At 46.5% G+C, this 26,706-nt stretch overlaps 1 protein-coding gene across 7 annotated transcripts in view; it reads left to right on the plus strand.

The window, feature by feature from the left end:
* Positions 1 to 26,706, plus strand: part of LOC100648397 (ankyrin repeat domain-containing protein SOWAHB) — a 117,154-nt gene that overhangs the window by 63,376 nt on the left and 27,072 nt on the right. For 5 of the 7 annotated variants that reach the window (XR_007224761.1, XR_007224762.1, XM_048407582.1 and 2 more), the window contains exons 7-10: positions 9,093 to 9,104; positions 9,895 to 9,897; positions 19,728 to 19,892; positions 20,053 to 20,055. Coding sequence is in view for 5 of the 7 variants with exons in the window: in XM_048407582.1 (XP_048263539.1) it covers positions 9,093 to 9,104; positions 9,895 to 9,897; positions 19,728 to 19,892; positions 20,053 to 20,055 (183 nt within the window). In the remaining 2 variants the exon portion in view is untranslated. The remainder of the gene's footprint in view (positions 1 to 9,092; positions 9,105 to 9,894; positions 9,898 to 19,727; positions 19,893 to 20,052; positions 20,056 to 26,706) is intronic. The other 2 variants (XM_012310479.3, XM_048407583.1) reach the window with 2 other exon arrangements.

The following is a 26,706-nucleotide window of genomic DNA, read 5'->3' on the forward strand; positions in this document are numbered from 1 at the left end:
AGCCATCCTCATATTTTATTGCGAAAAATCCGACGGATGGTGTGTGCCTGGTGTCCCCCTTTCCGTGTTATCCAGCGGCGTAGAGCCTGGCTACCAGAGAAGAGACGAACAAAGAGGAAGAGAGACAGGGGACCCGAGAGAGGCATATACGGGGCATTATAAAGCATTACAACGAGTGCTGTTAACGTCCGTGTCCAATCCGCGTGCCGCTCGAAAATAAAATACAAAATAGCGCGACAGCGCTTTGTAAAGCTTTCTGTCAAATCCATCGGCCGTCGCGCGTTTTGCCTCTTTTCCTCTCTTTCCACTCGAGCCACGATACCCTGTCCCCTCCGTCACCCCTTGCTGGCTCGAAAAATCCATCTCTGTTTCGCCATTGCCTCGTCGTCACCCTCGCGCGACCCGTTCACACTGTCAGTTGTAAAAGGGTCACGATGGAGCGGCGAAAATCACTTCTGTCCCCTGGCCAGCCGATACTTTGTTTTATTTTTTTCGTCGCGTCGTTTCGATCCATCGATACGCCTGATATTCGTCAGATATTATTCCCCGATAAACCAAATAATCAAATAGAAACCGTGATTAGAGGAAAAAAGAATCCAACGACGAGTCTCCGGCGGAAGTTGCAGGAAGCGAAATCAATTTGCACGTATATCCGCGATAGACACTTTCCGGAGATTGCGTTTTCACCCCCCGAGCTAGTGGAACAACGTCGACGACTCTCGATTCGTCTTCCCGCTTGGTTACGTCTATACGTCTCCCTTTTTCACCGCTCGTACTCCTCTTCTTTCCTCCTCTTGCATCAACCGCTCGAACACACACGAGCAACTGACGAACACACGCGCGTTTCTTCTCTTCACCGTTACGCGAGTGCGACCGATTCGAATTGCAAATCAAATAGAACGTGCCCTGCGGAACGCTCGCCGGGGATATTCGTTCCCGTCGCTCGATCTTCCTTTCCACGAATTTTCCGCGAGAAAAAAGCTGGGTAACGCGATAGCTATGGGATCGAGTTTGTTCGTAGCGTAGGAATGACACGTTTCAGAAAATTATTTAGAATTCGGTTTCGTAAATTTATACAGCTTACGTAATTTGATTATAGACGTGATTTATAGTTTGATTCTGCAGATGATACGTCAGCTACAAAGTTCATCGGCAAATGTATTGTATAATTTACTGTACAAGTAGTTCTTCTGTTTCTATTTTCAAGTACGTTATACGATATGTATTATAATCTCTGACTATTGGATTTAGTGTTCAGTAAACTAGTGAAATTGGGACTAATGTTATTTGGATAGCAAAAGAGACCTACTTTTCAGATTCGAATCATACGATCGGAAGATTCGAAATACTCGCAAACGTAATTACAAATACAAACATCTTCCGCACATTCCTACATTTTTCACCAAGCAGTGGAGGAGTTTTCTGAACCATCGCTCCGTTAAATTCACCCCTGTAGCTTCTCTAGGGCAAAATTTCGAAAACCCTTCATTCAACGAACGCAACTTCTCTCACTGTGGCTTTTCTCTCGTTCACCAGGGCGCGGATTCACGGGGGATGAAGCGAAGCGGTAGCGGCGCGGCCGCTCGCAGCCAATCGAGAGTTTATCGGGGTGGCGCGCGCGCCACGGAATATTCGCCGCTCAATTTCGTTTTCCCCCCTGTTTAATCATGGTCCTGGGGGTCCGATGGTTCGGAGGTGGCTCGGGTGCGCTACGCCGCGCAACAGGAACGATAGACAAAGAGCGTCGATGTGGAACGGTGGCGTGTAAGGGGTTCGGGGACAGGGAGGGGTTGCTGATAGCCGAGGAGGGGTTGCTAGGGCGGCGGCAATAGCCTCGCTCGGGCCGTCATTTGTCAGGGGCTGTCGCGGCACGAGCGTGTTTCTGTTCCAGCGGCGCAGATAGCGGCCCATCCATAGGCCGTTCATCTTTATTCCTTTATATATAGAGTTCGTGTGCGCCACCCCCCACCTTCTCCTGTTCACCATTCCCCCCGTCTATCGTCTCTTTCGCCTAAAACGCCCTACACGATTCCCTCGAACTCATTTAATTACAACAAACAATTTATTAGGTCCATCCAGGATCCGCCCACGGGCACGCACGCGGAATATAGTGGGAGAGCACAGGCTGGCGTTCGAGGTGAGGCGAGAAGGCGAGGGGAAACCGGGGGATAGAATGGTGCACTCGTTCGTTCGACCGGCGAAACTGAAATTATTCCGCCGGGGGTGGCCGGTCACCCAATTGTATCCGCACAAAGGAACGTGTTTTTGGTTCGTTCGCCGGTGAAACGTGTCGGTTCCGCTCGGATCGGCTCGGCTCGACCCAGCGGCTCGCCGATGCGGCACGGGACCCCCTCGTCGATGAAACGACCGGGAATATCAGCGTGCCCAATTGATCTCCGAAGGTGGACCGGACGCGGGAACGAATCGCTGATTTGCTGGGAATAATTAACTCTTGACCGTGTAGTAACTTTGTTGCGGGCTACCGTGTGTATGTGGTATTCTCTTTCTCTGATAGTTTCACCGATAGAACAATATATATTTTACATTTGCCATTTCTACCGCTGATATGATAAACGTATAGATGTCTCGCTCATGCCGTAGCTAAAGTAACCCGGTTAAGAAAGAAGAATCGCATTATTTGAGAAACCGCGAGTACCGATCGGACACGCACGATAGGGCGACGCTATTAAAAACGAAAGCGTGAGAGATCCGACTTGTTCGACTCGGTGTCTCTCCGTCTTTCACTCCCAGCAATCAGTAGATTGATTGCAGCGGAAAGCAAGGAACATTTCGTTTAGAAAGCCGTACGCCGATAGGAATCGCACGCTATTATAACAACGGTCTCGGCATAATTCAAGACGTAATTACGTGCCAGCCATTTTCTTCTTACCCACGCAAAGTCAAAACGCGCTTCTAATAAGGGACATGTAACGCATACGTTAGCCTGGATCGCGACGCAATTTTCCATCTTGCGTTCACGAGTTTTTCCGTGTAGCCGTTAATTATATCCTATTGCGAAGAACGAACCTGGCTCAAACTACTCTCTCTCTCTTTCTCTCTTGTGGTCCTCTTTCTCTTGGTTAGCGCCTCCGTAGTGATTCACGCGACTTTCCGTGGACACGCGTGGGCGGCTGCTTGGCTGACCTACGACCTTTGCAAGGCTCGAGCCGACGCGCTATCTCGACGACCGCCGATAAGATTCGCGAATTCGAAGCGATCGTTCATCACACTCCTTTCGTCGCACATAATCTACGTCGCCTCGTCGACTCTATTTCGCGTTCCTTCTCGCATGGAATTGTCCGCAGGGTAGGACCAGCGCGAGGTATCCGATAACTTTAACCTTTCTTCCACTTCCCGACGATTCGTCAGATTAGTTTTATTAATGGCTGCAAACTGTTATCTTAATAGCGGCCTCTTTCTCCGTCTGTACGACTAACGACCACGTGGAAGCCTATCATACGACTGGTCAGAGAAATAACGAGCAGACCAACTTCATACTTGGTCGTTACCTTCGCGGTTGTTGTTGGGTGGCGTTAGGTGAACTTCCACGGAAGACTCTGTCTGGTATACATATGTTTTAAAAAGTTCAGCGATTCTTTGAAACTCAGGAATGTAGTAGAATCCGTGTAGAAGTAGAATTCTTTCTTCTGACGCTGTTTCTCTTACCTTGGAATATTATGTGAGTCTACTCTTTGACATAAACACCGCTGGTAGCAGCAAGCTAGGTTTATACGAGAGAAGCATCTCTTACGCAACACTATAGCAAGAAACTTTGCCTGGAATAAAGAATAGCGCGAAACTGGTCTCCGTGGCACGGAGTAAAGATCTTTTGACCTTCTTCTCGCCTGTCATAAAGCCTCTCTGCGAACCCTTCGTCTTACGGCTGGATATCTTCCGACGTTATTACCACCTTGATGCTGAGATTTTTTTCACGAAGAATTTTATTTAAATACGTAATATTAAAAAGAAGAGAAATGTCGCGTCCTGAGAAGAGTAAAAGTTCCCTTAACAAACGTAACGTAAGTTGAAGCGAGCCAATGATGGCGCAGTCACTAGTTCCGCCGCGATTCGATCAATTAAGCCGACACCATTGTAATTTGTAGCATCTCTATCTGCATTTGTCTGGAACCGGTTAACGAGGGCAGCCAATCTAAGAAGGAACGATCTCTCGTTGCCCCCAGCCAGGCCGATTAATCGACTCTTCGTCGAGCGAAACAGCAGCAGCAGCAGCTCTGCGACTCATTGCACGCGCGTACGTTACCTTGAATATTTTCAGCCGGCCACTGGTTGCAGCTGCTGTTGCCGTCGCAGTCCTCTGTGCAATTTTAGTTCTTCGCTTCCATCACTGAATGGCAAAATAAAGTGATCCCAAACACACGAAGTAATTAATTACCGCGATCTGATTGCGCGCAATTAATCCTGCCGTCTTGCCGGTGGATCATTAATTAAGAGTAAACGAATGTCTCCGGGATGTAGACACTCGAGGGATACGCGCTCATTTATTTGGAATAATTTACTTTAAACGGCCGTGCTTAGGACTCGAGGTCCACGAGGAGCACGTCCTAGCGCTAGATCCACGCGATAAATTCTCGCTTATCGGATGTCTGGATATCGATCTGTCTACGTTGCATGTCCGCCAAATGCTTTCTTGTAAATTTCCTAACATCCCAGGTTTGTTCAAGAATTTGTGTAGTAATAGCAATTTACATACTTTTCTTATTAAATCCATATTGCAGAAGATCAACGTTCTTCCTGATTTTCATTTGGAAATCTTATTAATCGTTGGCGCAAATTTTTTACGGCAAGTGATGGAATACTTTCATGAACCAGTATAGATTCTACGATTTTAGGAAGAAAGGAATGCTACTAACTGTTGAAGAAATTATAGCTACAAATATTCCTCCGCTTTCTAGACCCGGCAACCCGAATAAAGTTTCCATAGAAACGCGTGTAGTCACCGCGTTAACGTCTGCAGAAAACGCAATTATCATTTGGCGCGAGCGATGGAGGAAGTTCTCGGACTGGAATCTCGCGTTCTCGTCCCGTTGACTTTTTATTTCTCTTAGGAAGAAGTTAACAGGGTTCGCTTAGCTCGTTACTGGAGTCCTCCCACGTGAATCGAATTATCCTCCGCTTGGTAGCGTGAAAAAGAGGAGGCGTGCCATTTACGACCGCTTCCCTCGATTATTGCCACTTCCGGTTGCAAAGCTTTCCGATTAGCGTATGCACGAGCTTTCCTTTTTTCCCATCCTTTCGAGAGCCTCTCTCTAATTCCGAGTAGCTCACATGGATATCCCCTCGATCCTCGACGATCGCAAGAAAGGAATATTAATTTGTTTGAACGAGCACCAGTCGAATTATTACGTCCTGTGAGTAGGATCCTCGGTTTTCGTCAGATTTCTCGATTACTCACAGCCACAACCTTTGTCCATAAGTTCAAGCGGTTTAATAGCACGATCGAAAGAGCGGCAGCGATCGGTGCATTAAGGTCAGCTGGGTCGAGCTATATAAAGATAATAACCAGCCACCGGCCAACCGGCGAATAAGTTCTTTTATGTCCGAGTATGTTACGCGCGTGAGAGGTTTCTTTAAAGGTGCGCGCCGCTCGAACTTTGGGGAACCCCGATCTTTCCGATGCTGACATTTGCATGCAACAAATCGGTGATAGATTCCGTGTAAAATATTGCGTTTAATATAGTAACTCGTAAACACTTTAATTCATGGAAAATTACAAGCAAGTTTTACCATTTGAAACAAATAAACATTAGGTAACGTTTTGTTACTACAGTTACTGAAAGAATGTAAGTGTTCTGGAAAAAATTAATATCAACTTTTATTAGTGCTACTAGCGTTACAAGTCGATAGTCCTAATATTAAGAACTAAAGATCTCAAAATGAAAATAAGTACTAATTCGAACCACTAAACTCCCAATTACAAAGCATTGAATTTATCGCGATATAGATATAACTTAAATTCTATTGCACTGCTTTACGATAATAAGGACGTTAAAGGGCGACACGACGCGCACCGCGAGATCGTTGGACGGTCACGCGTTCCCAAGGAGTAATTCGATAATAATTGGTGCGTGGAGGAAATGCTGTCCACCGGTAAAAGGTTTCGGAGTCCCCTTAATGATGAGATCGGGCGATCAGCGGACGAGCGATCGAGCACGGGGGTCAGCGAGGTCAGGCCGCACAAAAATAATAATCAATCGGACGAGCGGAAAGTGAGAGCCGGCCAATTACGCGATGTCGGCGGTGCCTGTGCTGCGGTTTCCCTTCGTCAAGAGGAACGAGGACAAACGGAGCTTCCTACCGCCTTCAATTCACCTCCACCAATTCCTTCTGGCCGCCTATCATAACCTAACAACACGAAACTCCCTCGCTTTATTATTAAAAGTTAAAATTCCGCTGGGAGAAGGCCCGATCTTGCGGCAAACCGCCATCCACCTTCCTTCACCTGCCTCTGCCCTACCTCGCACTCTCGCTCGTTTCACGCGGACCCACCACCCTTTATAAAGTCGTGCAAACGCTCTCGTTGTCGGCTATCCTCGGCATCCGGTTCTGGCAGTTCGTGTGAAGCTGCTAGTTCGTCGTTCAGCTTTGACTGACAGGTTGCTGGTGAGTTTTAATCATGTTGAAATGTTGCAAAGGCTCGTGTAATTTGTTCGCGAGTAGAGCTTGTTACGAGAGTTGTAATAAGGAGCACGGAATGATTGGTTCTGTCTAAGACGCTTGTCATTGACGCTAGAAAAATGCACAGTTTGTATAGTATCTAGGGTATCTAAATGGATTAACGAGTCTTGCTATATACAATTTATCGAAATAGCTTGGGAAACTATATTGATCGAGCAACTTGACAACCTACCTAACAGCCTATCAAATGAAATGGCAGTGGCATTTACGATCGTCCTTAGTGTTACCTCCAATTAATCTTCTAAATATCGCACATGTATTTCAAAAGTTCCGCGACTCACAATAATTCAATTCTCTGTTAGAAGGACGATAAATAAGTTTGTGTAATCTTCCAAATAGTTTGAGAAACTTGTTCGAGTCGTGTTACTTTTGAAATATGGATAGGTATGCACGCGCGATGTGTTAATGCTGAAAGCGCTGATTGAAACGCGGAAATTTTTAAAATCGCGTCGCGTGTCTAGAAAAAGTTTTCTGTAGCGGCTACATCGTTAAAAGAGGAAGTCGGAGAAAAAAATAAAAATGCAACGACAACAACCGCAACGATATAACTCCAGCTGGGACTTTCGAACGGCGCGTGTAGCGGCAGGGTAATAAAATTCACGGCGCCCACTGGAGGATTCCGAAGCGAACGAGGAGGCGATTTTTTTCCTGAAGAGCGGAATTGTCGAAAAGTGGTAAAACTGTCGGGGAAGAGTAAAGGGATTGGAATGGCGAGGCAGGGTCGTTACGAATTACGCGGACGTTTACCGGCGAGCCGATTGAAACGCGCGGAAACAGGGTCCTCGGGTGCTGGTACTGGTTCCACGATGGAATATTTAAACGGAACAGGAGTCGCTCGACGTGGCCGAGTCGGGAAACCGCAACTCGTTTCCTCGTCCACGAAACTCTGTGTCACCGAAAACGCATGGCCGCAGAACATTTTGAGGGTTTATAAACAAACGGATCTCCGGCCGGAATGAGTTCGCTCGCGTGTTCTCGTTTAAGTCCAATCGAAACCGTGTTTTCCACGAATTGTGAGCCTGTTTTGAGTGGTTTCAACGGTCACTGTCACGTTAAGAACTGCGTACATACCCGTTTCCTTCGGAGTAATGTAAGTTTTGCGATGAATCGAACATTCAGTTAAATTTGACGAGCATTTTATATTTCGTGCTCTATGAAATTTGTATTTCGAATGGTTAAAATACCAGAGGACATTTCTTCTTTAAAACATCAGATCAAATAGAGCGTCGAGACCAAATTCGACAGGGCACTGCAAAGAATTAAAACAATACCAATTAGCGAGCAAACAATGTAAATCCCATGCTCGTTAAACTTTATTACTCGCCATTTCTGCTCGATCAATTACTCGAACGATTTACAACAAATTTCGTATAATTATTCCTCGATACCAATGTTCCCGTACAATTCTTCTCGTCTATAACACGATATCTCCTTTGACGAACGATACCTCGACTTTAATAATTTATCAAAGATCGATGGCCGAAGGGATTTTGGGGATGGGAATCGAGGGGAGATCGATCATATTCTTGGCGCGAGCTGGTTTTCGATAAGGTATATAAATTGTTCTGGGAACGCGGTTCAGAACCGATCTCGAACAAGGATTTTTTCGCCGGGGAGAAGATAGTTGGAGATGGTTAACGACTCGATGGACGCGACGCAGCCGCGCCTCGGACGGAATTGGGAATAATTCGACGAGCGACCGATTCGCGCGATTACGTATTATGCTAAACACGCGAAAATGGCTTTTTAAATGGAACATCTACATTTATGCGTCCCCTCTATTCACCATCTTGCCCTGTAGCTCGATGGTGGCTGGTAGCCTGAGTCTCGAGTGCCGGAATGGATGGAACGCGTAAGCAGCGGCGAATTAAACGCAATTTTCGTCCATGCGAGGTATGCATAACAAATTGTCGATGGGGACTGAACGTCTTTATACTTTGAAACTGGCGCGCGGTCATTATGCACGTAGCACGGGGGCAGAAAAGCGGTGCTTCCGTCCCACCGACGATTACAATCCAATTATTATTCCTGCATAAACGCCCCTCGTCGTCTCCTCCCTATCGATCGATCGTTTCGCCGATCGTGTACTCACTTGGCTGACGAGCCGCCGCCGATCGACCTAATCGGTCGCGTTTCACCGACGATAATAAGGAACGAACGATGGAAAGCGGGTCGAAAGGAATCGAGGGACGAAGGCGGTGAGATCGATCCGCGAAATTGAAAATTAAACGGTTCGCGACCACCACCGTTTGATTTTCGAGTAACAGCACCGCGTGTTTCTTCTTCCTTTCTTCTCTTTTATTTTTCTCTCTTTTTTCATTTCCTTTTTTTAATCGGGGTATCCCATGTATTTTTTCTGTTCCATACGCCGACCGGGATACATCTCCACCATACAGGATCCAACGTCCGTAAGTATGGGTTGTTATTACGTATCACGAAATGTTGCAAAGTAGCGGCCGAACGAACGAACGAAGCCGCTGCTCACCGGCAGTTAGCACGAACGAACGGGTTTCTTTCCCGTCGCGACGACCGACCGTGATCGATTCGGCCAGAGACCCTGAAAAAAGTCTCGCGCGTATCGCGTTTCGCTTATTGCGACCCGCACCGCGAACTGTTCGTTCGATCGGTCTGGGTGGCGGGCAAAAAGTAGAACGAACCGGCAGCTTCGAAAATTCGGTGTTTCACGGTTACCGACACGCCGCGCCGACGACTCTCTTTCTTGCCTCCGCTTCCACAGAAAAGAACGATGAATTTCTAATCAACACTTTGTCGTCCGGTAAGAGTTACGCTTGCCTGACGTTGCATTCCTTGACACGAACTTCTACGCTTGCAAGTGCTTTTTCCCAGATTTTTTGATCTAGAGAGACGCTTGATTGAGTTCTCTACTCGGTCCACTCAGTCAGAAGTTTCTTGTAGAAAGACGATCAGATACTGTAACGGCGAATAACAAAACCAACGCGTTTTCACACTTACTTTTTAACAATATATTCTAACGTTCGTTATCGATGGCGAATTTTTTTTTCGAATTATAATCGCAATACGACTATAATCTAAAATAAGATCCATACGTAGTTCGAAGCTTGATCTTCCAAATGGAATTTCTTTAATTTCTACTTTGTTTCATATTCGTCTTATCGACAATCTCTGCAACTTCGTGCACGATGGAACTGACTACCATGGGACTGACTTGGAATTCAGGGCGTAAGTAGCATACAAATTCTTACATTGAAAATTGCACGTTATCGATGCGCCTCGACCTCGTTCGAGGTGCGTCATTAAGCGTCGCGCCTTCCTCCCAGGCATGCAAACGCACGTACCGGTTCGCTATCTCGCAAACGAACAGTTTGTTCCAACTCGCAACGGTGAACAAACAAAAACGCGGCAAAAAGAGCATTTACCGGCACGAATCGATGATTTTCGTGCGAACGGTCAAAGACGCCCGCGGATGGCATCGCGTGAACGGCACCAGTTATTGAATTCTATGGTCGCGTAACGAGCGAACCATAAGACGCATCAGAAATCGACCCAGAAAGAACGAACGACTAATTATTTAGTAATAATAATCCCTGGGGCGAGGGAGCGACGAGTAATTTATCGAGAAATTTCTTCTCGCGAGTTTGCCGATTTCTTCGCGAAGAAACGCGAAAGAAGAAGATGAAGCGGACACGCGATCGTTTTCAAGGCGTCTTCTCTTCGCGTGTGCCGCTTCGCTCTACTCGTCGCGTTACTAGCTCGCTATCTGTGGCACAGTCACGATAAATCAGCAGCGCGTTCTCAGCTGAAAATTGCGATCAATCGCGACAATAACATCATACGCGGCGCAAAACACGGGGATCGTTATCGTACGTTTGTTTCCCGCGGCGGATCCGTTCCCGCTGCGAGAGCTCGGCCGAGCACAGCTGTTCTTGTCAGTATCCCGATGCATCACGATAAATCCAGCGAGCTCCTTTTTCGTACGGTCTCTCGATGTCCGCCGCTCCACTCTCCGGCTACGAGTCGAGTCGCCGAGCCTTGTGTCGAGACGCGGTCTCGATCTCGTCTGGGCGAACGGGTAAAACCGAGCGAGGGCACGCGTGTCTTTTCTCATACGGCAACGACGGCATAATCGCGGGATCGAGGCCCGCGGTTAGGTCTCAATTAAGCGGTAGATCTCTATCGACGGAGACTCGAAGTTGCGCCAGATTATCGATCCCGATTGCATAATGAAACACTGGTGATTCTCCAGCCGACGACGATTCCGAAATTCTCCCCACCAACGTGCCTTTCGATAGATTTCTACTCGTTCGTATCCCCTCGTATGTTGTCTTCCGAGAGATTCCAAGAGAAAAATATTTTGTTCGCTGCGTCCATTCACGTTTAAATATTTTTATCTCTTTATCAGTTATATTTAAAGTTACTCGGACGTGTCACACATGTTAAGAATCTCGAAAATTGTTAACGCGAAGCTGTTTCCTAAAGTTGCGAATTTGGCGAAAGGTCTTACGATCGGTAACGGTCCCAGTTTCGCACGCGGACACGAAAAATCGAGGGGACCCGGACCTCGAGGCCACGAATACGAAATGACGGGACGGATTTCTGACGTCTCTATAGCAGTAAAACGGCGGGCATGCGTGCCACGACGGGGGTTCCGAGACGTCGTCGGAGACATCGGGCACCGCGGGCGTCCATTGTCTCAAGGGAGTCCCAAGGGCGAGGCAGGAAGGGCCAACCCCGGCTGACACGCACGAGGGGGTCGCCAGCGCCCCGTCGGGCCCCCAAACGAAATTAATAACCGAATTTCAAGTATTCCTATTTCGGGGCGAGGAATTATCGACCGGGGCCACCTGAGCCTGTCTGCTCTCGCTGACCGGTCCACGCACGATGTCACACCCACGCGATCCCTGGCTCCGAAAACGAATGTTATATCCGCCGGCTGACTTACGACACCGATAAACGATATTTACGGCGTAATCGTTAATTAAAATATATTGTCGCGATCGCGAATCCGCGAGGAACGCGTGTTCACCAGGGATGTTAATGAGCCAGGTCGACGTCTCAGTTAGGTTTCCTTTTATTCGTCGCCGAGAAGCGTCTGGTCAGGTTCCATAGGCGTGATACCGAGGCGTAAAGATCACGGTCGTTGATCGATCACTTCGCTCGGGAAGGATTCTTTGTCGACTTCATCGATCTTTGTAATGGCACAGAAATAAAAGACGTAGGCGCTGGAACCAGTACAACAAATGTATTGGAAGAAATTTTGGGCTTATCGAAAAATAAGAACGATGTTGGAAGTTGGTTATACGACTGGTAAGGAAGGTTGTTGAATGTATCAGGAAATAATTAGAGTTATTACAAGTTGTCGTACGTGAGAGTAAATATAGGTATACGTATAGATTACAATATTTTAGGAATGACAGATTACACGAACACGCTATTACATTTAACGTGTTCGACTGGTTGGAATCATAAAATTTAGAGGATGTTATATTCGCCGAACGATCGACTCGCTTTCTCACGTAACGCATAATCGCGTTCCAAGCAATTTGTAAAACAAGAATCACCGGTCTTGCGTATATACGCCTTGGCCTCCGGATCGCGACGTGACCTTGCCTTTTTTCCAACGCCGCACCGCCACGGTGTATCGCGAGCGGCGCTATAAGCGGGCAATTAAAAGCGTGCAGCAGGGACATTTATGTTGGCACTAACTGCCCGTTAAGACGAAGGAACCGCCTAACCGTGGAAGGTGTAATTGGCCGACGTGCTGAACCCGCAGCTCGTAAAACAGCGGGCGTGCCTAGCCAACTGCCGCAGTTTTTCCGCTCGCGCCGCCATCGTGTATCGCGTTACGTTGAATTTGCAATTAATCTACTCCCCACCAATATCTTCCTTCTCTGTCTTTAAATAGAATTCGTTTTCCCTTGCGAGATCTCACGACCTTGGCTGCTCCTCCAGCCCTACTGGCTCATTGTAGATTTAACAACGAGAAGCCTTAATTAGCGTTGACTAACAAGCAAGGCGAATAACGTTGAAAAATTCATTACGCAATTAGCGATCGCTTTACCAATTGCTGCAATGTATCAAACTGTATTCATAACGTTGTTACCGCATGTTTCGCGTATCTTGTGAAACGGAAGAATCGAGCGAATTCTTTGTACATGACATGTCACGCCTTCCGAATATAGGAAACGCGTGTCTACGTTGGCTTACGAGCTCTTCCGCCTCGCTGTTGAAGGGCGATCGGTTGGAAACGAGTTCCGTTAAAGGATACCAACTAAAACAAATCCGGTCTCGTTATTAACGCAGATTCTTTGATCGATAACGTAATCGCGACGCGTCTCTAATTATGGCGGGTTTCCGCGATGGATGACGCGGTTCGAGGAAAAATCATGGGACTGTGGAACGATCGGGACGGCACGAAAGGGCGGATGGTCTTTATTTTATAACACGATCGTTACGCTGCCCCGGCCGCGAGGATACGCGTTTCGCCGGCAACCCATTTCTCCCTCGCAGCTTCGATTAAAATGCCAGACGTCGGCAGCCAGAGCAGGAGAGAGAAAAGGGAGGTGGCAGAAAGAGATTCTCCCGATACGCGATATTGTTACGCGTGTACACGTTGTAACTGTCCGGATCCGTGACGGAGTCACGCGATATGCATTATGCACGCATGTAACGCGGCGGCATCACCGTCAGACGTTTCCGCAATCACTCCCACGATGTAGCGCCGGGTGACGACTGACACCTTGTGAGAAACGAACCATCGATGTTCTCCTACTTGCTCGTCGTTCGCGGATAGATCTCAAACGCGCAATCGATTTGAATCATCCAGTTGAATCCATGATGGAATTTTATCCTTAATGAATGGTGGATACAAACGTTTGAATCTTTGTTCGTGGGAGATAGGAAGTGGGAGTAGACAGGGAAGAGTATTGTGAAACGTAAAATTGTACTACTTAGTCATTTTGCTTTGTAATAATACATAATACTGGCATTATGTCAGTCTCCCCTACTTGTTAGAAGTGAGAACATTTGATAGGAATTTGATAAGTAGAGAAATGATGTTGTTGGTGTAACTGTAGCCATTTAGAAAGAGGAAAACGTTTCTCTCTTTTTCTTTCTTTTTTCACAATTATCAGTTTGTAGGGATGTTCTAATTAAACTCACAGAATGCGATTCATAAAGAACCTTTTACTGCCGCAGAAATTTAAATAGCAATTAACATGTGCGTGTACTACAAGCAAGTAGTTTTCGCGCAATTTCAAGCGTAAACGCACGAAGGGATATATTTACCGCGATAAAAGTTCTCCCTTGTTCTACATACATACCTGGAAAAACAGGCTTACGAACTTGTTAATGTTTTTCGACGCACGGAGTTCACGAAAAAAATCGTAACGATCGAACTTCCATAATAATTACCATCATCTTATGTGGTTATTATTTTCGATCAATTCACCGATCTCGATTTCACTTTCCTTTCTTCCAAAGAAACTTCGTAATCCTAACTTATTATTAAAAATGCACGCACAGACATCCGCGCTGCGACATTTCTTGCGGCAATTAACGAGACAGATGTCGTTCATCCACTTCCCTCGTCGTTTAAACTGATTTACTATTAGATAAGACATCGGATGAAGATATGCACGTGTGTGGTAACCGGGGTAATCTGTGGCCGTGCGAATACTTTCTCGGTTGGCCAGCTGTTTGTCGGAAAGCGAAGAAATGTCGCGGTGTCACGCTTCGAACGGTGCGAGGACCTCCGACGCCGATATACACCGTGGTTCATTACAGCAGCTGCATTACTCGTACATACGCGACGCGTCATTATTTTTATTAGCATAATGACAGGCGAACAACTCAATTTGCATGGAAAATCACACAGGTCCGTAACGAAGTTCGCCCGCGGATCCGTGATCGTCCTTCTACCCCGACTGCGCGTGTAATAAAGCCTCGCGCGCACACACTGCTCTATGTGTATCGCGAGGAAGGAGAAGAGCATGCGAAAAACATTGTTAACGGAGTCGGAGGGTGCGAAAGAGAGATCCACGAAGGAGCAACCTCGAGGGAGTCGGTCGACTGGCTTCGTTCTTTGGGCTTCGATGATCCCTTTGCGCTGGATAATTCCGTATCATCATCGAAATTGCAGTCGATCGTCATCCGGTTGGTCGTCGATCAGCGTCCAACGTCCTTCGTTCGCCGTCCAAGTTGATTGAGAGTCGCCAGGGATCGTTTGCCACCGCGGCCGATCGAAACGTCCATTCGATAATTGGCGTCGGTAATGAGGCCACGAATTACTTGGTAATCGGTCCGTGGCCTCCTACCGAAAAACGAGAACTTCGTCGTTAATAATATCGTTCTTTGATTCGCCTACAGACTTCATTCGCCTCGTACCTCCTGACGTGTCAATCGAACGCTTCTCCGACGTGTTCACGATCACATCGATCAATGTTCGTGGAATGCTTTATGCGTATGCTCGTTTCATAGAAATTCGGATCAGATCGTGTAGCTTTCGGTTCTCAGTTTGTGAGATGTTGTCATTTGAAAGCTTTTATTCTCAAATTATGTTTCACGAGTAGTCGTTTCTCAGGCGAATAACATCTTATTTCGTCCAATTCTATTTCGTCTTTTTGCGATACAATTTGCGATCGAAAGACGACGTTGTACATAAGATCTTTATGGCCTCATTTACAAAAGCACTTACTTCATGAAAAAACATCAGCATGTTCGAAACCGTGGCTCGCTACACTCGTACGTTTAAAACACGAGCGAACGAAAGCTCGGGATATTACATGGAAAATATGAAATATGACACTGTCGTATCGTGTTTACACGAAATTACCGAGAGTATTAACACGGAGACGGTGCTAAAGTTGCCGAAAACACGGAGTACGTACCGCGTGAATTGACTTTGGCGCTCCTCCGAGCACCTTTGCTGGCTGTCGATTTGCTTTATGAATCGATGCCTATCGTTAATAACAGAGATCCCACTTATCTGTGCATCGCCGGTTGATACCTTTCATGGTCGGGCCATTCCTCGTGGCGCGCAAATAGCTATTTCGGATTCCTAATTTTTGCCGACCGCCCTCATTAAAGAGCCCAATCTCTGTTCTGATACCGATCTCGCAAAAAATTATGTAGAGCAGCTACGTCGACCAACACAAAAGACTCAGAAAAAAAAATATTTCTCTCGCGGTAAATAATCGGAAAAAGAAATCGGTACAAAAATTTGAAATTCGAATTTGCCGAGTTACGAATTACTTAACTTCGCTCATATATCCTTTTCGTTCGAGAAATTGAATTTTTTCGAAAGTCGCTCGTTCGTAACGCTATTTCATATGTTAAAGTAGACGATGACCATGTCCATGGGTTTTAATTTTAACGCAAGTCCTTGTAAAAAAGCATTACACGAGCACGCTCGTAATCTTTGATACTGATCTTTCGCGAAATATTATGTAAATAAAACGTGCTTCAAACGGGGCACGATCTAGAAAGGCTGGCCGGACCAGAGTGCAGCGCACGTATTCCGCGCGACCGGATGCCGGCTGAATAAAAAGCGCATAAAGTAACATTTAGCGCGCGCTTAAACGAAATTGCTGTAATCCTCCTGTGGCGTGGCGGTCAAGAGCGATGCGAGAACCGCGGGAGGAAGAGCTGCGTAAAACAGGGGCGGAAGAGGGGCTGCAGGAGGGTGGAGGCAGTGCATTAACATAGCGATTTACATAATGCGTATAATTCGAGTAATTATGAAGGGAAATATACACAATTTAATATAATGGTGGATGTTTAGGGGCCGGTGCTATATCTGCCACGGTAGATCTCGGTGCACTGCCGCGAAACTGGACCCCTCTATGCTGCCCTCTTTTCTTTCCTTTGCTTTCTTACGCGTTCATGCATATGCATCATACACGTATACATGTAGCTGATCCTCGAAACGTCGATGATACCGATGGACAACACCAGCAGCTGCGTTTTGAGACCGACGTCGTGCGCCTTCTTCTGATATACATATCGCGTTGCGCTCGAGGTTCTAAAGATTCCATCATCTGTGGGAATAGATAAGACAGTTGAAGTGGATGGGGAAGATATAGAGATCGATATTGGTGTAGATCGCCCGGGTAGCGACGGAAGTTTGATGCCGTGGATATGGCCTGTCGTTCACGTACTTTCGTGTCGTTTCTTTCTGGATTATGCGTGGAGATTGGAGATACGATCGAGATACGAGTTTAACTCGAAAGACGAAATTTGAGGTTTATTTTTAACGCGACCAATGAAATCGTAAATCTCCGTGGATACTGTAATTCGAACTGAAAAGCGTCTTTTCAAGTAACATCCGAAATACCCAAAATCGTTTTGCATCTGAAATACAACGAATCACCGAGTCGGTCGTCCAGCGTGGAATCGATAAAAACGTTTAACGAGTAGTCTACAGAGCGAGAAAACGGCTCGAACAGTTCGATGTAAGATGTTTAGAGGCAGTTTCGTCCGCGGCGAGTAAATTGCCCGTTTCTGGCACAGTGAGTTCTCCGAAAAGTGGCCCATTGCCGCTTAATGACGAGGCATCCTCGCGCTTCCCTTCTCTACCCACCAGACATTGATGGATACCACTGCCAGTTCTCTAGAGTATTTTAATTTATGTCTTCACACGATAAATACGGATTTTCTTCCCTCGCCTTATTCACTCCCTTCGAGAACCTAGCTTCGTTGCGTTTCCAATCTGAATTTCCAATTTCTTCCCCTTTCAACATTTCCTCATTTTCTCGCACACGTTCAGCCATTATTTTCATTTTACATTTGTTTACTTTGTTCGTTCGGTTGACGAACAAAAAGTTAAACGTGTAGAACTAAATTAATCAGACTCGTAATCCGATTCGTTCACTAGTCGCTGTTCACGCAGGGTAGTTGCCCGTAAAACTGACAGGATTTTCAGTTAAATTAAACGAGGTCCCCGTGTTCGAAAAGTCTCGTCGTGGGATCGTGGCGGCGAAAGTGCACCGGACCCCACGCGAAGTACTAACGAGATAGTCGGTGTTTATCGGTCCCGTAGTCCAGCTCACGTATCCTCGGTCTCTCACTCCAATTAGCGCTACAGCCGGGGCTAATTGCTCGATATAAATCGCCGCGACTTAAAAAACTGGTCGAATAATTAGACGGAACGTCGCAGGTGCGCTGCCGCTTTATTATGCGCGTCTTCCCGAAGACGTTTGCCGCATTACCAGCTGTATCGTTCTAACGACGCGTCGCGATCCGCGCGCATAATGAGAGAGAAGAGAACCCGCATTGCTTTTTCCATCGTGAGCATGCGAACGCGAGCCGATTACACCGTTTCATGCTAATAGAGCCTATTAGGGAGCTCTGCTATCCGCATGACAATCCGTACGCTGCATAATCTAAATATCAATCTCGACAGAGAAACCCACGACTATCATGACTTTTCGATCGATCGTATACAACGCCGGTGAATGGATCCTTTCGATCGCTGCTCGATATCGTCCGGTGACTTTGTCTCGTTTCACGGCAGTAGTTCAGATAGACATCGACTTCTTTCAGTCAACATTATGTACTCTTGACTCACGCCTACAGTTGTTGCGTAGGCTAGCGATTATTCTTACTCTTTGAATTTTTTCATTTTTGGGCAATTTGGATTATGGATCTTGCAAATTCGTATGCGTTTAAAATAAAAACTTCTTAATCTATCGGAGATTAATTTTTAACTCAAAGACGATCCATAGGGAATAATATTGCGAATTTCTGACGATTTTAATTCGAGATACCATCTGAAATACCATTCCATTTGAAATATCATCTTTGATATCTTCCTACAAATTGCTTCTTATCTAATCTTTGATATCTTAAGCAATTAGTATGCCGTGCATCAAAGAAAACATATAATTATATATGCAAAATTTATAGTATTTAATTTAGCTTTCAAAGCCAACGATTGAAGAAACAGGGAGTATCTGAGGACTGGATTTGCCGCTAAGAAGTCGGAGGTCCGCTCGACTCGTCGTATCTCTACGTCTATCTGAATAATAACGTGTACGACAACATGTCAAATTATTCAGAACTTGCGACGCACGCAGACGTGTATGCGGGCAGAAATGAACGAGTGTGCACATAGTCGGTGGGTGCACGGGGGCGTTGGTATACGCGCGCGCCCGTTGGTTCGTGCGTGCGTGCATGCGTTTGCTCCCGTGTCAACGTCGAAGAACGTCGACCAGGGGTGGCAGCGGCTCGACATGTGTTCGCGGTGGCGGTGGTTCTCGACAGCAGTTTTATAATTGCCAGACTGGATATCGTGCCGGTTACCCGGCGAGATTCGCGAAACTCGCGTCGTTTCACAATGAGATCGACCGTTCGAGATCGACCGTTCCGAATATCTCCTCGTCCTGTCGGAGACGAATATAGATTCTCTGTGGAATGATTAACTATTTCTTTCGTCTCTTCGCCTAAAAAGAGAAATCTTATTTTCATGAATATCCGTTTCTTCGCTTTTCTCGATGTATCAATACACGTTAATGGAGGACATTGTTCGTTTAAACGATATTTTAAGTAACAGGAGATACGTGTTTGAATTATTCATCTCTTCGCAATAGCACAAATGACTCTACCACCGCTAAACACTCCACATTCGCAACATCGATAGTATTTCCAACGTCCTCTCTTCTTATCCGAAAAATTTCTAGAAGAAATTAAAAATAATTGCCCCACCGATGCATCATCGTTACACGAAACGGAACAAGGAAACCTCTTTCCATATCGGACCTTAAAAACCACGAAACCCGGTCGAAAATAACCTACCGTGGCCTGGCCCGATCCTCAAGTTTCTCTATGTCGTCGCGGGGTCAGCTGAGTGACAATTAAATCACAGGTGTCGGTTGATCATGACGGATCGAGGCGGAATGGTCTCGTGCACGGCGTCGCACGCTTCTCTGCTTTGCCTTGGAAATTCCCTCGAACGTTTTCCACGCGATTGTTCCTCGACGATTTCGTGCATGGCAGCTACGCTATCATGCTCGTCGTAAAAAACGACGTTAATAACAGTTATATCGTATTTGCAGGCCGATACGCGATTGCCAGCTCGGCGTAACTTGATTGCTGGCTGTCAACGATCGTCCGACTGTATTCTCGATTATTATTCCACTCTGCGACAGCACCTCTTTCACCCCCTCGTAACATCGGCTAACGACATAGATCCCCGCCGCGCAACGTTTAATCGCAACTACGCAAGTAGATTACGCGAACGTCTCTTTTAGATAAATAGGGACTCGATGTCTCTTGATGATGATTGCGTATTAATGTCGTTGCGTTTTCTGTTTCACGCTGTTCCACGCCCCGCCGCGCCGCTATGGACGTCCACTCACGTGCTCCGATGGATCATCACAGTATGTAAGTATCTAATTGAACATTATATTACCATCCGTGTGTTGTTTTAGTTTACAGTGTGCAATTGATGCGTTTGAAATGAATGTATACGTCACGAGGATCGGGCGATACGCCTGATACATCTAAATAACTTTTTCCAAGTATTCGATATTTTGTATGACAGTGCAGCGTTGATTAAGATTGCCCGATAAGATTAAATGAAATATCCATTTGCTTCATTTTTGTCGAAGGATCGTTAACATTTATACACGACGGACTTATTACCCGTCCTTAACGTTACCCTCAACGACTTCTAATGTCTCGCACACATCGAAACTAACGATCGTACAGGATCGTCAACGCGAATTACCAAAATTACCCCACGCGTATAAGTAAAATCTTGGAACGCGAGTTCGCGCAGCTGGATCGTTTCGGCGTTTCCCGATCTCCCTGTAAAATTGTCCAATTACCAGTGATCAAGGGCGAATTTATCGATCGTAAATGATCGTACACACGATCATGCCGTATACGTGATAGGATCGCGTAAATCCAAGTGGATTTCGCGTGGCGGAATGGACGCGCGTTAAACTTCGGTTCCGATTTCCCGCGGAGCAGTTCCGTTTTTACGGGAATCGGGGGAAGCAAGGGTTAGCTCCGGTAGGTTTCAATTACGCGGCCGTGTCGGCTTGTCTGATGTTGCTGCCGCCCTCATTATGTGGAATATGAGCTCGTGCTAGCTGTTCTCTCCCGCCCTCGGATGTCGGCTGCTACTCGTCGATCGATTGCCCGGTACCTCGACGTTACCAGCCACCTGTACGCCGTGAATCGCGATCGACCGCGCTCTGCCTCTCAATCATCCTCTAGAACCAACGAAAACTCTTCCAATCCGTGAACCACACTTATCATTACCGATTTCGTTGCGTATCCACCTTAATCCCCACCGAAAGCCATTCCATCGAAATGTATTGCTTCCTAATTACCGGAAGCAGGGGAATCATCTCGCTTCTGATGGCTTTGGGAATTTAGGACGAGGCATGTGGCGTTTGATTTGTAGTTTCGTTCAAAACTACATGGTATTACCAGACTGGTAGCCCTAGATTAGACAGGGTTGAGGAACAAAAGAATAAAAAGAAAGAAAAATATGCATACGGAAGTTCATCACCGTTCGCATAAGCATTCTGATACTATCGCCCATAGTGTTAACTTCACGCGCTGAACAAACTATCCAGAAGGCTGGATGGTATTTTTACTTGGACATTATAATACTTTCCTCTGAAATTTTATACGATTACATTATATTTATAACATGACTTAATTGGAGAGCCGGATATTTCCTTTTACATTTTTGTGCTTTTTTATGATCGATTTGGCCGTATTGGTAAAAAATATATATTAGTTAAACACCAAGGACCTTGTTACGTGGAGATAAATAACATTGCATTAAGCAACGGTCGGGAAGGCAATTTCGAATACCAGGAAGGACGATGTAAAAGAAATTAAATGAAATTAAACGAAGCTGTCGACGACTCCATTTGCCGGGTACCGAACGGAGGAATGATTACACGTTTCGGGATGAAAGTGACGACGCTCAATTTACCAGCATTCCCGGCAGCGTATCTTTCGTTTCGTGTTATACCGGGAGACTGGGTTCGATCAAGTTTCTACGCGCGCGTCCCACCGCTACTAATAACGGAGCAAACGACCGGACTTGTTCCACGGTACTTAACTTCGCGGGACATTTCCTGGTAGCCGGGTACACTGAAGTTCGTGTGTCGTCGCGCGTAACCTGTCATTATCAGGGATATTGCTTGTATAGCGACACGCATGCATTTGGAAACGTCTCGTCTGTATGTGATTTATTATTTCGAACGTTCGCTCGCGCCTAGCCGTCGCAGCATGGCTGATCACGTAGTTCGCAACGATCACTCTTCAAAAGCATTCGGTCGTTGTTAACAAGCACTTTGCTCGAGTAACGTTACTCGACTAAATTTCATTTGTCCTGTAGTCAGAAGATCGAGGATTTGTTTATGGAATCGCCAGGAATTTACGATTGTTTATGCCAGCTTCTTGCGATAAATCAGCTTATGAATACTAATCGTGAACCAAGATTAGTTATTGCGAGAGATTTTCATGATTACGTGAAAGTAACTGTAAAATTCTAGGACTTACGATGTCTTCTCCTAACGGAGTAGTATCATTCATTAGGAGCATTGTAAATAACAACTCCCGAGGAAGGAATAAATCAGCGAGCAATCTTCGCAAGCCAGCCAATAATTCGCCAAGCGTGGGTGGCCGGAGGGCAGGTGTTTCGTTGGAGATCGGTATATCCAGCAAAAACGATCGAAACCACAGAATATCGGAGGCAGCCGAATCGCGGTGCCGGTATTGCGCTGGCCGCATTAAATACCGAGCCATTTACCACCGGACCGTTTTCCCGTATCGGCGCTAAACGTTCGTTGCCTAACAACACGAGGAGGAAAGCGCATCGAATGGCCAGCTATAATACAAACGTTCCATGAGAAACAGAGAACGAGAAAATGAACGAGGTAATGGGAGAGAGGGAGAGGCGGTCCTGGTGGAGCGCGAGGAACCGTGAACAATTATGGCCGATATGGTGGTGGCGGCAGTGGTAGCACAGATAGATGGAAAGAGAAGGCGAACGAGAAATCGAACGAGAAGGAGAACGCATGGAACGCGGAGGACGGGCATGGGGCACCATGGATCCGCGGACTCTGCGGCCTGTGGTGCTGGCCGAGTACGTCGGGGCTTGGGGTTAATACGGTGGCCAGTGATGCACGACCGACGCAACGCTGCGGCTGGAGCGGCTGACCGCACGCCAGCTGCCCAACGCCGCTCGAGCTGCCCGCAAAAATCTGTAGCTGACCCCTCGTCGCGGCTGTGCTGTTGCACACAAACCCCTAACCCACGCCCTCGATAGCCCCACGCCACGCTTCTTCGCTTCGCGTTCTTCCGCGTGTACCGCCGTCCTCCTATCTTCCTTCTTTTCCCCTACCCCACCGCCTCTTTCACCGGACCTTCGATTACTGGACGCACGTCGATTCTAAACGCTCTCGAGCTTACCGGTAGTCTTGGAAATTACCGCGAGATTAGCGTTTCGACGACCTGCGACTACCGTGCAACTTATGCAAGCCGGAGGATAGCGTTTGATTAATTTAAACGGATGAACGCGAGATGTCTTTTTGCTCGTGGTGAGTGAGGATACTGCCCAAGGCTACGTTGGATGAAGTGTACCGGAATGGATTTGCGTAGGTTGGTAGGCCACGCTTTTTATGCCGTTTTATGAGTCGTAAATATTCGAGCAGACGTTCAACAGCGTATAAAGAATATCGAACAATTACATCGGTTCGAGGATATACAAACGTCTATATTTGAAAATGGAGCATCGATAGGCGTTCCGTTCTAAGAAATACCTTCTCCTCCTCTATGCTAACACGTATAAGAAGCTCGAGTTTTGACAAGGCTGTCATCCCTATTGAAACCGAGAAGTCCCAAAAACCACAGCCATTTGTGTTCCATGTTTTCAAGTATACAAGCTGTCACAAAATATGTGACTGATATTTTCGCTACAAGATAAATGACACGAGAATCGATTGACATGAAACATATTTCTAGCGTAAAGTAAAATCGTTTGTAACTTGAAAAGTAAGCATCAAACGACATTTCTGTACGTGAACTTTTTCTTAATTTCGATGTTTAGAATCGATCCCGTAAATATCTCCCACATAGTGGCCAGAGACCCACTCTTCAAACTTAAACTGCGTCGATTCCTCAAAAATGTCCCTTTAAATCGTTTCACGTTTCTATTCCATCCCATAAACGTCGAAGAATCTACCTGAGACACGAAAAATCGCGGCTAGAGCGTTTTTCCGCCCGGGTGTTGCGGTCTCGCGGCAAGAAACGTCCGCTCCATAGCGCGGTTCTTCCCTTGGGTGACAAGCGGCGGGCAGACGGATAAAATTGATATTTCACGCACGTCTGCACGGCAGCAAGGTAATTGCGTTTAAACGGCGCGGTTGCGTATGCGACTGCTGCGCCCACCTGTGTCAGGCCGCGTCTAAATAATAGAATTCACGGCGCGCGCTTCTCTCCTGCGAGCGGAGAAGAAGAGAACGTGGTGTTCGATCGCGCGTCATCAGCCTCGTCATCTTGCTGGCCGACACGGAACTGTATGGCGACCGACTACTAATCAACCGACGTGATTCACGGAGCTTCTTCGTTAAAAACGACGCGTCTCCGATTGCCTCCAGACGAAAGTGTACCCTCGGTGATACAATCGATTTCCTGGCTTTTCGAATTTTGACTCACGGACCTCCCTTTCGTATGCAGCCACCGGTCGCGCGACTTACTGCCCGCCCGGCTCGCACTTCCGAATCTTGTACGATGACTCGAGAATATTAACGACCCACGACCTCCCCTGAAGTTTATTAACGTAGAATGATCGTGGTTCGTTTGGGAAATTTGAAAGTTTGATGTTTTAGGGGACGGACTTTTATGAAAGTTTCTGGAAAAGCAGAAAAGTTTAGTGTCAATAGAAATTAGTCTTTTATATTTTAATTCCATGGTAATAGATTCTTTTAAAGCGAAGGCTATAGAGAAAAAACAGATAAAGTTACATTTCCTGTATGTTACAGGGAAACAGTTTTATGGTTCGATATTAAAGGCATTGGATCTCTTAGAGACACCATGACTTATGTTGAAATTTTTAAGTCTGCGGCCTCCACAGGGTTAAAACAGACAAGTTTACCTTGAATTTTATTTCATGGCTAAAAGCATGTAGCTGCAACTTCTCTGACGTTAAACTTCACGGCTACTTCTTGGATATAATGGGTCCTTTTATAAGAGTCATCTGGCATGTGCATATACGCTGTAATCTGTAAACTTTTCCTGGTGGGGATATTTTCCGCAATTTTTTGATCACAAATTACCTGCGCGTTATTTCGCCGAGCGTGCGCTCGCGCGCGTTACATTACAGCCACCAATTTACTTTTCTCGAGCGAGGGCGCCTATATCTTTTAATACGTTTCTCGTGGGAACGATTCTCACTCGCACGATGCACTTTACCGCGCGTAGGCTCGATCGAACCTCAGGGCCCGGACGCATCGCGGTAATTTAATTGACGCAAAGATTGCCACAAAAAGTTCATCTTTACATAATGGTTCTTTTCCTTTCCCAGCAAGACGAAGAACGATCATCGACGTTTCCCATGGTGAGCGCGGCAACCCGCATTACCATGCACCACGATCACCCTTGGACTCTCCTAAATGTCGAGCCACGTTCTTTCCTTTTGTTCCTCCGTTTGTCCACCTGGAAGGTCGGGAATTTCTCTTGGTCGTCACTCGAAAAAAAGAAAAAGATATTTCCATTTCCCAACCAGATTAGGTATTATAAAATTTAGACGCGTTTCTCTTTCGTCCATGCACGAATTCACCACCTTACCCACGGAGGAAAGTTTGATCAATCCAAAAGGAAACTGGTACGAGTCGAGTACCGTCGGTTGGATTAGACCGGTATCTTGTAATCGTTCTGCTTTCGTTTTTCAGACAATCGGTGAAGCGTTTATCTTTCTTTGGTTGCGATCTAGCCATTTTACCTTTCTTTCGGTGGTCTTCCTTATGGTTCTATTGTTATAAATCGCTGACTAGTCAGGGAAGATGGTTCCGATTGTCGAGAGTCGGCCTCATTGTCGTAGATTGCCTCTTCAGTGACAAGGATACCGATCTTCGTTCCTGTTACAAGAGGGATCGTTGCACGATCATCCGTTTAACTTTCCCTGAAAACTGTACACACCGATTGTGCTTGATCGTTATCTTTTGGGATCGTTGGACCATCCTTGGGCTGAAGGGGTCTGTTTCCGGGCGCACGCGACATTTATCCTCACGGTTCGCTTGAACGACGACAAAGCCCTGTCTCCGTGGTCGAGTAAGGGCCCTCTTCCTCTCTGTCTTCTGCAACCGAAATCCAATTTGCATGAACTGCAGCCAAAATGGACGAGGTAATTGGTACACAGGAGAGATTAGGGCTGCGCCAAGGCGACGGATGTCCGGGCACCGTTGCTGCCCCTAAATTCCACCGTTTGCGGCGCCGCCGGCTTCTTCTAATTGCCACCGTTGGACGGTTTTCAATTAAAATTTGTGCCACGATGTCTCTTGATCTATGATCGCACCACCAACCGTATAAAACGAATTACTTCGCTCGACTTCGCTGAAATTACTTCTCAACCATTTTTAAGACTCTGCATTGGAATTCCAATTTTCAGGCCATAATTTTTCATCGCAGTAAGATTCTCTTAATACTTCGTTACTTTCCAACTCGTATCTGCACATATGCTTATTTTCCAATGAAGCGTCATTTTATCAGTCTGAGAAATCGAGAAGAAGACAAAGCAAATCATTCGAAGCGTTCTTGAGGAGGGACGCGTCCTCGCGATTATGGCACGAAGAAACAGCGAAGAAAGATGAAGAGGAAGGACAAGAAGAAGAAGAACTACGGGAAGAGCTACGACAGCGATGGTGGCGGCGGAGGAGGAAAGAAAGAGGATGAGGACGCTCACATAAATACGTACGCAACGCAAACAAAAACCCACAAAGGACCGCGCTCGCGGAAGATACGATCTTGCGGCATGCAGATACGAGCATACTAATCTCTCCGAGAAGC

This window comes from Bombus terrestris, chromosome 7, assembly GCF_910591885.1.
Source record: "Bombus terrestris chromosome 7, iyBomTerr1.2, whole genome shotgun sequence".
Classification (NCBI taxonomy): domain Eukaryota; kingdom Metazoa; phylum Arthropoda; class Insecta; order Hymenoptera; family Apidae; genus Bombus; species Bombus terrestris.